The 12,177-nt window shown below is 43.3% G+C and overlaps 1 protein-coding gene across 4 annotated transcripts in view; it reads left to right on the forward strand.

Moving 5' to 3' along the window:
- The first annotated feature begins 1,694 nt into the window (after window positions 1-1,694).
- PTPN2 (protein tyrosine phosphatase non-receptor type 2) overlaps window positions 1,695-12,177 on the forward strand; it is a 29,942-nt gene continuing 19,459 nt past the window's right edge. For 2 of the 4 annotated variants that reach the window (XM_058806677.1, XM_058806652.1), the window contains exons 1-3: window positions 1,695-1,919; window positions 4,427-4,517; window positions 12,044-12,144. In XM_058806677.1, the coding sequence (XP_058662660.1) occupies window positions 1,851-1,919; window positions 4,427-4,517; window positions 12,044-12,144 (261 nt within the window). In that variant the 5' untranslated portion in view covers window positions 1,695-1,850. Of the gene's footprint in view, window positions 1,920-2,214; window positions 2,353-4,059; window positions 4,119-4,426; window positions 4,518-12,043; window positions 12,145-12,177 lie in introns of those variants that run through there. The other 2 variants (XM_058806661.1, XM_058806668.1) reach the window with 2 other exon arrangements.

A 12,177-nucleotide genomic window follows, 5' to 3' on the forward strand; every position in this document is an offset into this window, starting at 1 on the left:
ACCGGGGTGCGGGAGGCGCTGTCGCCTCTTACAAAATGTGGGAGATTGGGACAGATCGTCTGATCCAGCCTCCCTGCTGGATCAGCCTCCCTGCTCCAGCGGGGTCATCCTAGAATACATTGCCCAGAATTACGTCCGAACGGTTCTTGAATGTCTCCAGTGAGGGAAACTCCACAGCCTCTCTGGGCAATCTGTTCCAGTGCGCGGGCACTCGCACAATAAAGAAATTTCTCCCCGTATCCAGGGGCAACTTGCTGTGCATCAGTTTCTGCCGTGGCCTCTTGTCCACTGTCGAGAAGAGCCTGACTCTTGGCACCCTCCCTTCAGATACCTACACACACTGATGGTTCGTAGTTCCCCTTTGTGGCAATAATTCACACATTTTTAAGGCGCTGGGCGTTACCCGGCGCTCTGCGCTGACCCACGATCTGTGCTGGGCCCCGCCTGCCCGGGGCCCCAGGCTGATGTCCCCCGGCAGCGCAGGCCTCTCCGGCCCGGCCCGACCCTTGGCTGTGCACAGCGTCTGCCGGAGCCGCCCTCTGAGGGACTTTCTGTCCCAGTGAGGCAATCGCTGCGGGACACGGCGTTTCTGCTTTCGGCACGGCGAGCCCCGCCGAGATTTGTCTGTCCGACATGTCCGTGTCTCCGCACTTCTGCTTTTCGGAACCAGAGGCTGCCGGCGGGCCTCATGGCCGGGGGTGGGCGCTGAGCCGGGCTGGGGACTCGCCGGCGCCTGGAAGAGCTCATGCACCTTCGTTCGTGGCCCGCGTCCGCTCAGTGACATCGGCACAGCAATGCAGCACTACAGGCTGAGGGCAGAGTGCCTGCAAAGTGGAAAAGGGGAAAAGTACCAGTGGGAAAGGACCAGTGGACAACAGCAGCTGAACGAGAGCCAGCAGAGTGTGAAGGTGGCCAAGAAGGCCAATGGCATCCTGGCTTTTATCAGCAATAGTGTGGCCAGCAAGATCAGGGCAGTGATTGTCCGCCTGCACGCACTTTGGTGAGGCTGCACCTCGAATACTGAGGTCAGTTCTGGGGCCCTCGGTTTAGAAGGACATTGAGATGCTGGAGCGTGCCCAGAGCAGGGCAATGAAGCTGGGGAAGGGTCTGGAGCCCATGTCCTGTGAGGGGCAGCTGAAGAAGCTGAGGGTGTTTAGCCTGAAGAAGAGGCGGCTCGGGGGTGACCTTATCGCTCTCTACAAGTGCCTGAAAGGAGGTTTTGGCCAGGTGGGGGTCGGTCTCCTCTCCCGGGCAATCAGTGACAGGATGAGAGGACGTCCTCAGGCTGCGCCAGTGGAGGTTCAGGTTGGACATTAGGAAGAAATTCTTTACAGAAAGGGCGATTAAATCCTGGGACGGACTACCCAGAGAGGCGATGGAGTCACCGTGTCTGGAGGTGTTTAAAGAAGGCTGTGGCACTTAGTGTCATAGTCTAGTTGATGCGGTGATGTTCGCCCACAGGTTGGACTCGATGATCTCGGATATCTTTTCCAGCCGAACCGAGTCGGTGATTTTTGTGACAACAAGCGCTCGGTGCCCGTTTGCCGACCGAAGCCCCCAGCCCTGCCGAGGCCCCGCGACACCTGGGCGCGGCCCCGCCCCCCGCCGGGACAGTGACGTCACCCCAGGTGCTTCCCGCCTCCTGCTCCCGGGGAGGCGTGATCTCCGCGGCCCTCGGTGGGCGGGGCGAGGGCCGCGCATGCGCTCGGCGCCGGCTGCGGGACACCCGGTCGCGAGCGTATGTGCGCGCCCGCCGCTGCCGTGAGGCGGGGGGCTGCGTGCGAGCGGTTGCGGGCTCGCCGCTCGGCCTCCTGCGGACAGGCTCGCGCGCCCTGGCGGCCGCCGCCATCATGTCCGCCGCCATCGAGCAGGAGTTCCAGGAGATCGACGCCACGAACGACTGGCAGGCGCGTTATCTGGTGAGCCGAGCGGCGTGGTCGGCTCTAGCCGGAGAGCCGCAGGGAGGGAGGAACGGCGGGGGGAGGAAGACCCGCGGGCCGGCAACGCCCGTGCCTGGCGTGCGGCTCCACCGCCGCCTCAGCAGCGGGGAGAGCGGAAGTCGCTGGGCCGACACGACTCTCGCCCTCAGGTGCGAGCAGCGGAGCCGTGGGCAAGCGCTACGCATGCGCACTCGGGGCGGGTTCGGTGGCGCGCAGGCGCGGGGCCGAGGCGCGTGCGCGGGCTCGGAGGCGGCTCCGGGTCCGCGCTGCCCCCGGGGCTGAACGGAGCCGGGACCGCTCCGAGCCGCGACTGCCGCCCCGGGGCTGCCGCGGCTTGTGCGCGCTGTGGGAAGCTGTGCCCGATAGGGCGGATTCTGCTGAGGCTTGGATGCTCCCCCCCATCGCTCCGCTGGTTCGTGCGGCTCCTCAGGCACCCGTGCTCCCTCCTCAGCCCCCGTTCCCGCTGCCTTGGCCAGCTCGGCGGCTGCTGCGGGGGCTCTGCGCGAGTGGCTGTAAATAAAATGCAGTATTTGCAGTTTTATTTTTAACGAGATTAAGAACTTCCGCGAACAGTCAGTTCCATAAAACAGGCATTATGTATCAGCTAGAGCAGTTATTTAAGCTCGCAGTATTTTATAGCACTTCTTCACAAATTAGGAAAGAGAACCGAACCCCCGAAGTTTTCTTTACTGTCTTCAAATTATGCTTTTTCTCTGTTGAATCAGTAATTTATGTGATTTATATGTGACTTAAATACAGCATCTCTACTGCAGTATTTCAGATGTTGCAGTTTTGGATATATTTGTATTACAAATAAGTAGGATCTAGCACCAAGCCTGCCAGGGTTCAGGAAGGGTTTGGACAATGCTTTCAGGCACATAGTGTGGTTCTTTGGGTTATTCTGTGCAGAGTCAGGAGCTGGACTTGATGGTCTTCCAGGTCAGGATATGCTGTGATTCTGTGTGATAGCTGGATATTATGTGCGAAAATTGATTTCTGAATTAGTAATTAAATTTCTTTAATTCTTTTTAGCAAGCCTACCCTCCCACACCATCACAAAATAGCTAGGAGTATTTTTAGCTATTTCAATACTTCTTTACCAAAGCATGGGTCTGTTCCTGTGCACTGACGGTGCAGGTGCTTTAAGAAACAAAATATGTTGCATCCTGTTACTGAGTAATACAAAATTTACTTTTCATGGAAACTCGGGTGTGCATGCCTGCCAGATCCATTCGTTCCATGAGCAAGTTCCCTAAGCTTGTCAGCCGTGTAAACAAGAGACGTTCCAGTGTGCTGTGTCAAAATGGAAAACCTAATAGATCAAGAGGTTTTTATACAAATATGTGGAGTGTTGCTGCTCCACATTGTGATTTATGTTCTTTGCAGATTGGCAGTACATTTTACAGAAAGGTCATGCAAGCAGTGCTAAAAATTAGAGCTTTCTTTTGTACGTTCTATTTCTGCTGATGCCCTTTCTGGCTGTGTTCATTGTCTGGGAGTAGACTAGACCATTTAGGAAGTTTGAAGACAGAGATAGTGGGAACATTGAGAAGACCAAATAATGCTCAGTTGTAATAAATTTAAATGCCCTTTGGGACATAATGATCAAATGTGGCAACATAATCTAAAAACAGAAGGAGAATTCAAAGTAAAATATTGTTAATTCTGTACTAAGCAACATTTCTGCTGAGATGGCATCAGTACAGCGATATAAATACAGAGCAGGGTACTTGGAAGGCCATTTTCAGTTTTCTACATAAGGTAATTCTGTATGCCTGCGTGAGATTGTAGAAAAGGTGCACTCAGGGAAGAAATCAATAAAGCAGAACATTCAGAACGTGTGAACAGTAGGGTCCTTAAAATAGTGTGTGAGTCTGAGTATCTCAAAGATCATTAGAAGGTTTGTGTTAATGCGTGGGGAGAACAGGCTTTGATTCACATTGATATTTTGCACTCCAGAATTCTCCATATTGGTTCACATTTAACTACAGCTGTATGGGATGAGCCGTCAAACCACCAAGAATAATCCTATGGCCCTTAATAGCAGCCATAAAATCATTAACTGGTTCACTTATGTTTGTGGGGGTTTATGCTGCCGGTCGCTTTAAAGGAGCCAGCAGAACACTGCTGTTGCATCTGAGTCCCTTACTGCTTTGGGAGGAAATGTGCAGCTCTGAGGTAAACTGTGAGCTTAATAAGTTTTTGGGATTAGGGTTTTTTTTCTTGCCTTTTGATCCTGATGCATCAGTTGCTTGTCAGATGGTGCTTACATTTGGTAGTTTTAGCCAAATGTAGGAAGATGTAAATAGTAGCAGTTTGGCCATGAATGAAATGCATCTTCTGGGTGAAAATGATGCTAGGGGCAGAAAAACTTGGTTTAAAAAATGTTAGTTATTACTAATGTTGCTTAATTAATAGTATGTGTAGAATGTTAATCTTAATCATGTTGCTGGCTATAAGTAAATTATTTATTTTGTCTTTTTAAGGAAATCCGACACAAATCCAGTGACTACCCTCACAGAGTTGCAAAATATCCAGAAAACAGAAATCGAAACAGATACAGAGATGTTAGTCCATGTGAGTACCTTTACTGCAGTCATTTCACTAGGCCTTCTCTTACCCTGTTGACACTGGAGGTGATAAATCATGGTCATTGTAAATTTTGCATTTTGTTTATTTCTGTAGGCATGTGTCTTGTGATAAATGTGGGATTTTTGGTAACACAAATACAAATGTGTATAACAGGACGGAGAAGAGTGTGCATGTTAAACTCATTGTGCTGAATGGTGAATGAGAGATGGTTGCAAATCACAGGTATTAGTGTATAGGTAAATTTTTGTGAGCTGCAGAGTAATGTTTTAGAGGTATTTTTCTCATAGGGAAATTATTTGTTTAATAGTGCTTTATCTGTTGTAAAAATGAGTATAGAGGTTAAGTTAGTACACCTTGACTAAAAGAAATGTTTTCTTTTTGGACTGAGTGATTCTATGCATTTTTAAGGTGGTGTGGATAAATGCCACTCAATTTCTACTGTTGCTTTCAAGAATGCTTGAAGTTTTGTTGGTTTTGCCCGTGTAGTAAATAAGGTGTGGAGTGCCTTGTGCTTCTACTAACTGCCATAAAATGGTCTTTCTGACATAAGGATCTTATGTCTCACACGAAAAAAAATTTTTCTAGACCAGCTTCTTTGCTACGGAGATGCTGTGGGCTTCTTTTCATCAGCATTTTACTTCAGAAATTGTAAGCCAAAATTATTGCAAAAAAAGTATGTGAGCTACAGATAGTGGAAAAAATTATACAGCTTTAATTTTTTTGTAGTATATTAAAGTTGGGACAGATAACATGTTTATGTGTTCCTTGTGAAGTTTCCCAGAATACTGAAGGGTCCTAAAAACCACTTTATTACTGAATCTAGAGTTTTTGGAGGGTTGCTGGTATATTGGGGCTTTTTGCTTGAGAGCCTGATCTGAATACCTATTCTAAGATTTGGAGAAGTGCTGAGCTCCTTGTTTCCAGTTGAAAGTTATGGTGACAGCGTGTGCACAGCACTTCTCAAAATGGCACAGAAAGGGTCCTGGATTGAGTCACACTGGTGAGATGCAGCGCTGCTCCTTAGGCTGCTGCCAGGATGCTCCCCTGGCACAGTGAATTTGTACCAAATGGGTCCAGTCTGGCGTGGTGCTGACCCCCTCCTCCCTGAAATTTTCTATAAATCCATTTTCCACACATCCTGACGGAACTCAGCTTCAGAATTCAGTGCATGGCCTCCTGGCTGTGTCTGCACGGCATCCCATTGGAGGAGTGTCCCGTGCTGAGGAAGATCCCCCAGATGAGCCAAGGCTTACTGACTGTCACCAGGCTCAGAAATGGAGCCAGGCCTCTGGTGCACACGAGTTGGTCTGTGCAGAGGCACTTGGGTGTCCCGGCTTTGCTGTCCTGTTGCAGCGCAGCATTAGCATCTTACCATCTCTGAAAGAGATATTTCATTAAATTTCTGTTTCATGCCTAAGTTGCAATGGGGGTTGTAAGATTAGAAGGCAGGAAGTAAGATTTGAGTCCAGAAGTCCTAGGTTCTAGTCCTGGGTCTAATATCCTATACAATTTCCATGTCAGATGCTGTGTCTGTGCATTTATCTACTGTTTCTCCCCTACATGGATGTAATTCATGTAAAGAGAGCGAAGATTTACTTTCAAACTGTTTGTGCTTTTTTCTTTTTAAAAATAGTGTTTCTAAAAGAAGTAAAAATGCATGATATTATTTAAGTAGTATCCAATAATGCCTCCAGTAATACCTTATGGATGTGACTTGTATTCATCTCCTGCAGCTATGTGGAGCTCAATATTTTCCTTAATCATGGCATGCCTTTTACAGTAGTGGGGAGCATCAAACACCTTTGCTTTAGTCATGGCAAAACCTGCTTCTGAAATGCATGTTTAGCCAGTAGAAAAAAATATGAATGATTGCATTAATTCCTGGAGCCAGTGCAAAAGCAGAGAGACAGATAAAATCTAAAATTGAAGTAGTGGTTTGGCTTAGGAAAAGGCTAGAGCTTTTCTGTTACACTCTGACATAGATTATTGCATGATGAATGAACTGAATAAGATCATGAATTTTATGGAGAATGAGTCAGTTTCTAGCATTTATAAAAGAAGGATGGTTTGAATTGGTCCACCTAGATAGCTTGCAGAACTGGGCACTAGGAACAAAGTTGTATCAGGAGAACAGAACAAAACACTATTTGAACTAGCTAATTCTTCCTGAATTTTACTTCTGTATTTTTAAATATGACTCAGTTGCTTCAGTAAGAACAATGAGAGTCAGGAGCAGAAAGAGGCCTGGAAGGGCAGTATATGATAAATAAGATTTCAAGGTAGCAGTGCCTAAATTTCAAAGCAGCTGGGATAAAAGCTGCATAGTTTGGTCACTGTGGTGAACACATCTAATTGTGTTGCATGCATGCAAGGACTTGGTATTGCAGAAATGTGAGACAACTCCGTCTCACACAATCTTGACATTTCAGTCCTTCACTTTGCAAATTTCGCTGCTTTTTAACAGTGTTTAGATGAAAAACGGATGGTACTGATATTCTCAAGTAGTCAAATGCCTTCAGAACCAGCTGTTGGACTTTTAAGATCTAGCTACTTAATCATACTGGAAGATGTACTTTTAAGAAAGAGTTTTATTTCTCCAAAAGCAATGAGAAAATGGTTTGTTAACCATGGTAGCTGCCAGGCCTGTCTACAGTCTGAGGTGGTGTGTCTGCAAGAGGAAGTGCAAAGGTTGTTCAGTTTTACGGGAAATATGTCAATGACGAGTCCAGGAAAAAATATTTTGGGTTGGTTTGCCCCATTTCAACTGTGATACCTGGGACAAGTACACTGAAACAAAGTTGTGTCTGTTCCATACTTTTGTAGATAAAAGTTGATTTGTTTGCTGGGAAAGGTTAAGCATCTCTGCCCATTATGGTTGAATTTCACAGTGTTTCCTGTTTCATAAGTATTTTTGTTAGTGTCCGTTTTCATTGGCTAAAGATCTGTAGCATGTGTAAGTTTGGTTTGGTAAAAGCCCTCAAGAATTACTGCCTAGATGAAAAAAAAAATAGCAGTCTAATAGTTTGGTATTAGTCTAGAATAGGCAGAGGAGTATTTTGGCTTCATAGTACTGAAACAGGAAGTTAATCTGAAATAGGTTTGGTTTGACAGCCAGTCATTTCCGGACAGATGAAACCATTTCTCAGAAAACGTTGTTAACAGAGGAAAGTAACTTGTGGTGTTGTTATTCTTTATTAATAATTTTAATGAAACTCCAAAGATTTCTGTAATTAACTTTCTTTCTAAATCTTAACCTTAGTTCTTATTAGTGGAGTGTAGTGTCTCAGATTGACTGTAAAGACCTTTAGAACTGAGGTCCCAGATTTACAGGCAAGAAGGAAATCCCCTCAGAAAAATTGGAAGGATTTTTTTTTCCTTTTGCTTTTGGAGGGTAGATGAGGGTTTACACAATTTTCTCTTTAGCCTTCCTTTGTAATATGGTGTGTTGCTCAAGAACTTGGGTCATCTGAGCATTTTTGCTGTGATAGATCATGTTGCTTTTAGAAGATCTTGCAAGGTAGTGATCTCTCATGTTTTCTTCCTGTGGCCTTGAGTAGATTTTGTGTCAGATCTTTCAACCATAGGCTTATAGAGTACAGGAGAGGAACATGAAGACAATTGTGCTTTACAGGGAACAGAGTTGGAGTTGATTTGAATGGTTTTTACACATGGCGCTGATTAATTATCATTGCAGGAATGTTTGTTCCCTTTCTGTCCTGTGCTTCCAGTGCATGTGCTGAGAACAGGGAGATGTTCAGCCCAGAATCAGCCTGCTACATTTCTTGCCCACATTAGAAGCTGACATTAGTGATTTTTATGATGTTATCTAGTGATTCTCTAAAACATCTTACCACGTGTAACATTGTAAAATAAACTCAACTTGCTGTTGAGTTTGGAGATACTTCTTCCTTTGGGGTTGGGGAAGAGGGGAATTTTATAGCACATGCTGATGTAAACTTTATTGTGCCCTAAGATTTTTTCCCATAATCCTGCTTGTAATTGTACGGATGCTATGCAGTAGTGACATGTATATTTTGGTGTGAATACATTTCAGTGGTGAGCTAGGCCATGAGTGATGGCATTCATTGTGTACAACCAGTCACAGGGTGGTGAGGAAAAGTCATTTTGCCTTTCCTTTGCCTTAGGCTGCCTCTGAAACTTGAGACTGTAAGTCTAGTGACAGAGTATTGCAATTTTAATAATTTAGCAGCTCAGATAGGCTAGATTTAGATTAGTGAAATGGAAGGGATTTGTTGGTAGGCGGGAAAGGTTAGGCAGGGTCACTGGGATGGCTTGCGGCTGCATGTTTTATTTATGACTTTCTTTAATCCACTAAGTAGCATTTCTCCTTCCTCTATTGTTAATAGCTCTATATTTGGGGGACCAGAGATGTCTCTTGGATAAAAAATAATTTTGAAGCTATACAGTGTTCTAGAAACACACTTGTTTTATAATGAAAGCCTTTCATTAACCAACTGCAAGAACTGTGTGATGTAAAATGCCAGACATTTTTTATCTTGATTTTAACTGAATTTGTCATTTTCTGTTAAGCAAGAGGTGAGCAGATGGATGAACATGGTGACGTTTTGGGAAGTATTATCAGTGGGATGGAGTTCCACTGGAAATGGGTAATCAGAATTTGCTTACTCAGATAGGGTCATTCTGGGAGTGTTTTTTCTCAGTGCAGGAGCCAGAATGAGAATAATTTTTAAGGTTTCCACTTCCTTTTCAGGCTGTGTAGTTTGTCAAAATAGGGGAATTAGCACTTCAGAAAAGCAGTACTGTGTTTTAGCTGCTGTGGGCATGGCAACGCATAAGCTAAATCTTACCTTAAAGATAGGTTTATCATTCATATAAATCTAAGTACTTGGTAACTGGAAATTATATACATACGGGAAATACATTAATGCTAACTCACTGTCAAAAGCTGGCTTGCTTCAGTTAATTCAGAAGAGCAAGCCAGGGTTTGAATGAGGTTTCTAGGTCATTGTGTCCTTTAAGAACCTCATCCCTTGAAAGAAGAGAAATCAATATATTCTAGTGTTTTTTTTTTATTTTTTATTTTTTTATTTTTTGTCCTTTGGACTGTCTGCCAGAGTACTTGCAGGATCTCTTCTGTTTTAGTTGGGGGGGGAGAGAGAGGCTGGCTGTGCATAGAATTTCTTATTAAAGGGACTTAAAAAAAAAACAACTTGCAGAACTTTATTTGTTATGTTTACAAAGCAAAATGTGTAAGAAGGGAAAAAATGAATCTGAGAATGTAAGGATTACAGTAGGAAGCCTCCTTGGGGGCTGCAGTTATTTGTCCCTGGCAGCAGTGCAGCAGCTGCCGCCGGGTGATTAAACTGTTAACTGTGCTTGCTTGCGTCACCTTTCCGAGAACACTGGTACCGGTATGTGTGATTTACTATAACAAGATCTTAAGTTTTTCCTGTTGGCAAATGACATGTAATATTTACAGAGGTCTTGGTTTCTTTCCAGTAGAAACATTTCAGATAAAGTGATACATGAAAGGAAAAAGTAATGCTTTCCTATCCTGGCAAAATAATACAGAGAGATATATTTTACTTTAAAATGCACATGCGTCTTAATTTTGCTGTGTCTTGGCTTTGATAATATTTTTTTTTCTTCATACAGGGGTATCATAATTCTTTTAAGACTCCTGAAAGTTAAGATGGTCTTGCCTTACAGCTGGAATGCTAATGAAAACAGACTAACCCAGTATATTTCTCAAGCTTTTATATAAAAAATAATTTTTCAGCATTTTTCTGTTCTCTGCACGTTCGTATGTGACTCCATATAAAAGCTACGAGCTAAGGGAGGTGAGACAACAACCCCAAATTTGAGTGCTTCAGCAGCAGCAAACCAGTTCTACTTTACTGTTGACTTCTTTACTCAAATCCAACAAGATGATCTTTGGTGGTTGCCAATAGCAGAGGGAGAATGTAAAGGTGGATCAAAACCTAGTAAATGTACTTTTCCCAGGTTTCCAAACACATGGAAAGTATTCATATTAAATCATACAGGCAGTCTGTAGAACAAGAGTCTATCTAATTCTTTAACTGGTTTTTGATTGCCATCAGCTTTTTGCCTATCCAGGTTTATATAAGCCTGGTGCTGCACAGGCTGCCTGTGAGTTCATCTGTTGCAGTTGTGCTGAATTTAATTCTTGGTCGTTGCTAACGTCTTTGTGTGTTTCTCAAAGTGTTTGTCTAAAGGAAGTGTGAGCCTTTGAGTGCAAGGATGGGTGTGCTGGCATTTTAACAGCAGTCTGGGCCCTACTTGAGTTTTGTGGGTCAGACTAGGTGAATTCAGTTTTAAAAACTGGTATTGCATCATAATTCACTTTGCTGTCAGTTTCCTTATGGAATCTATTCCATCTCTTCCTGAGATATGTTGAAGTTTCTTAAAGTAATTTTAGTTGCTATTTTTTATTTACTCTTCTTATTCTGCTAGATGTTGAGCTTCAGGAGGTTTACAGTCAGTTGAATCTTGATTTCTGGCCTGTAGTTGTGTACAAATTTTAAATTGAAATTACTGTTTATTTCATACAGTGACTGATAAATGGCTGGAGGATTACTTACTGCCAGCAAGTCTGATTACCTAAATATCTTCTAGAAGTTCATAAACCTCCTAGAGGTTCTTAAATCACATACTAAAAGGTTCTAGAAACAGCCACAATGATTTTTTATTATGCAATTTTTTAGTTTGACAGTATGATAATCTTTCTTATTTTAATAGTAGAATTTTAAACAGAGTCCTTTGCTTGTCTCTGCCATAAAAAAGGGAATCATCACTCTTGCTTGTGTAATTTTGAGATGAAACCATGTTGTTAGATTAGGCTTCATTTAATTGGATGATTTGTTGACTATTTTTGGTTTTGCATGTGCCTTTTAGTATTTTTGTGTTGTATAATATTAGACAATAGCTTACAGGGAAAATGAAATTAATCAAATTCAAGCCTGGCTTGAATTACTGCAAGTAGATTTTCCTGGGTTTTTTTTATCTATGTGAGCTTAGCTTTATGATTCTACACCAACCTTTGAAACTTCAGTTCACGAAAAGTCTCAGAATTTAGGAAATAATGAACTTAGGATATAGTGCTGTGGAGTGATCTGGTGTGATAGGACAGTTGTCTGGTGTGAGTTGTGGTGCTGTTGTATTAAGGAAGTGTAACTGTTGAGGGATGACTGTGAGGACCTTTAGGCTTGTGTGGCAGTGTTAATTTGTTTGCTTGGGTTTTTTTAAAGAAAAATAGGTATTCCAGTTTTCTGAGCAGCTTCTATTAATAGCTGCCTGAAATTACTCTGATGAAATGCCAATGGGAGAATGGGACAGTTATCAAAGTTATGTGAGAAATTAGTTTTTCTTACTTGTAGTTTGCTGTTTGGGTCTTACAGGAAAATTTAGTTCTAGCTGCTTGTAGACTAGACCTAAACCTAAACTTGCCTGTTAGAGAGTATTCATCGAGATGGATGCATCATTAATTCTTAATTTTCTTTGAATTTTAGATGATCACAGTCGTGTAAAACTCCAGAACACCGAGAATGATTATATCAATGCCAGCCTAGTGGTCATAGAGGAAGCCCAAAGATATTATATTTTAACACAGGTAAGCAGTACAATTACTGGGTTATTACAGGCA

The sequence above is a fragment of the Ammospiza caudacuta genome, chromosome 1 (assembly GCF_027887145.1).
Source record: "Ammospiza caudacuta isolate bAmmCau1 chromosome 1, bAmmCau1.pri, whole genome shotgun sequence".
In the NCBI taxonomy this organism is placed as follows: Eukaryota; Metazoa; Chordata; class Aves; order Passeriformes; family Passerellidae; genus Ammospiza; species Ammospiza caudacuta.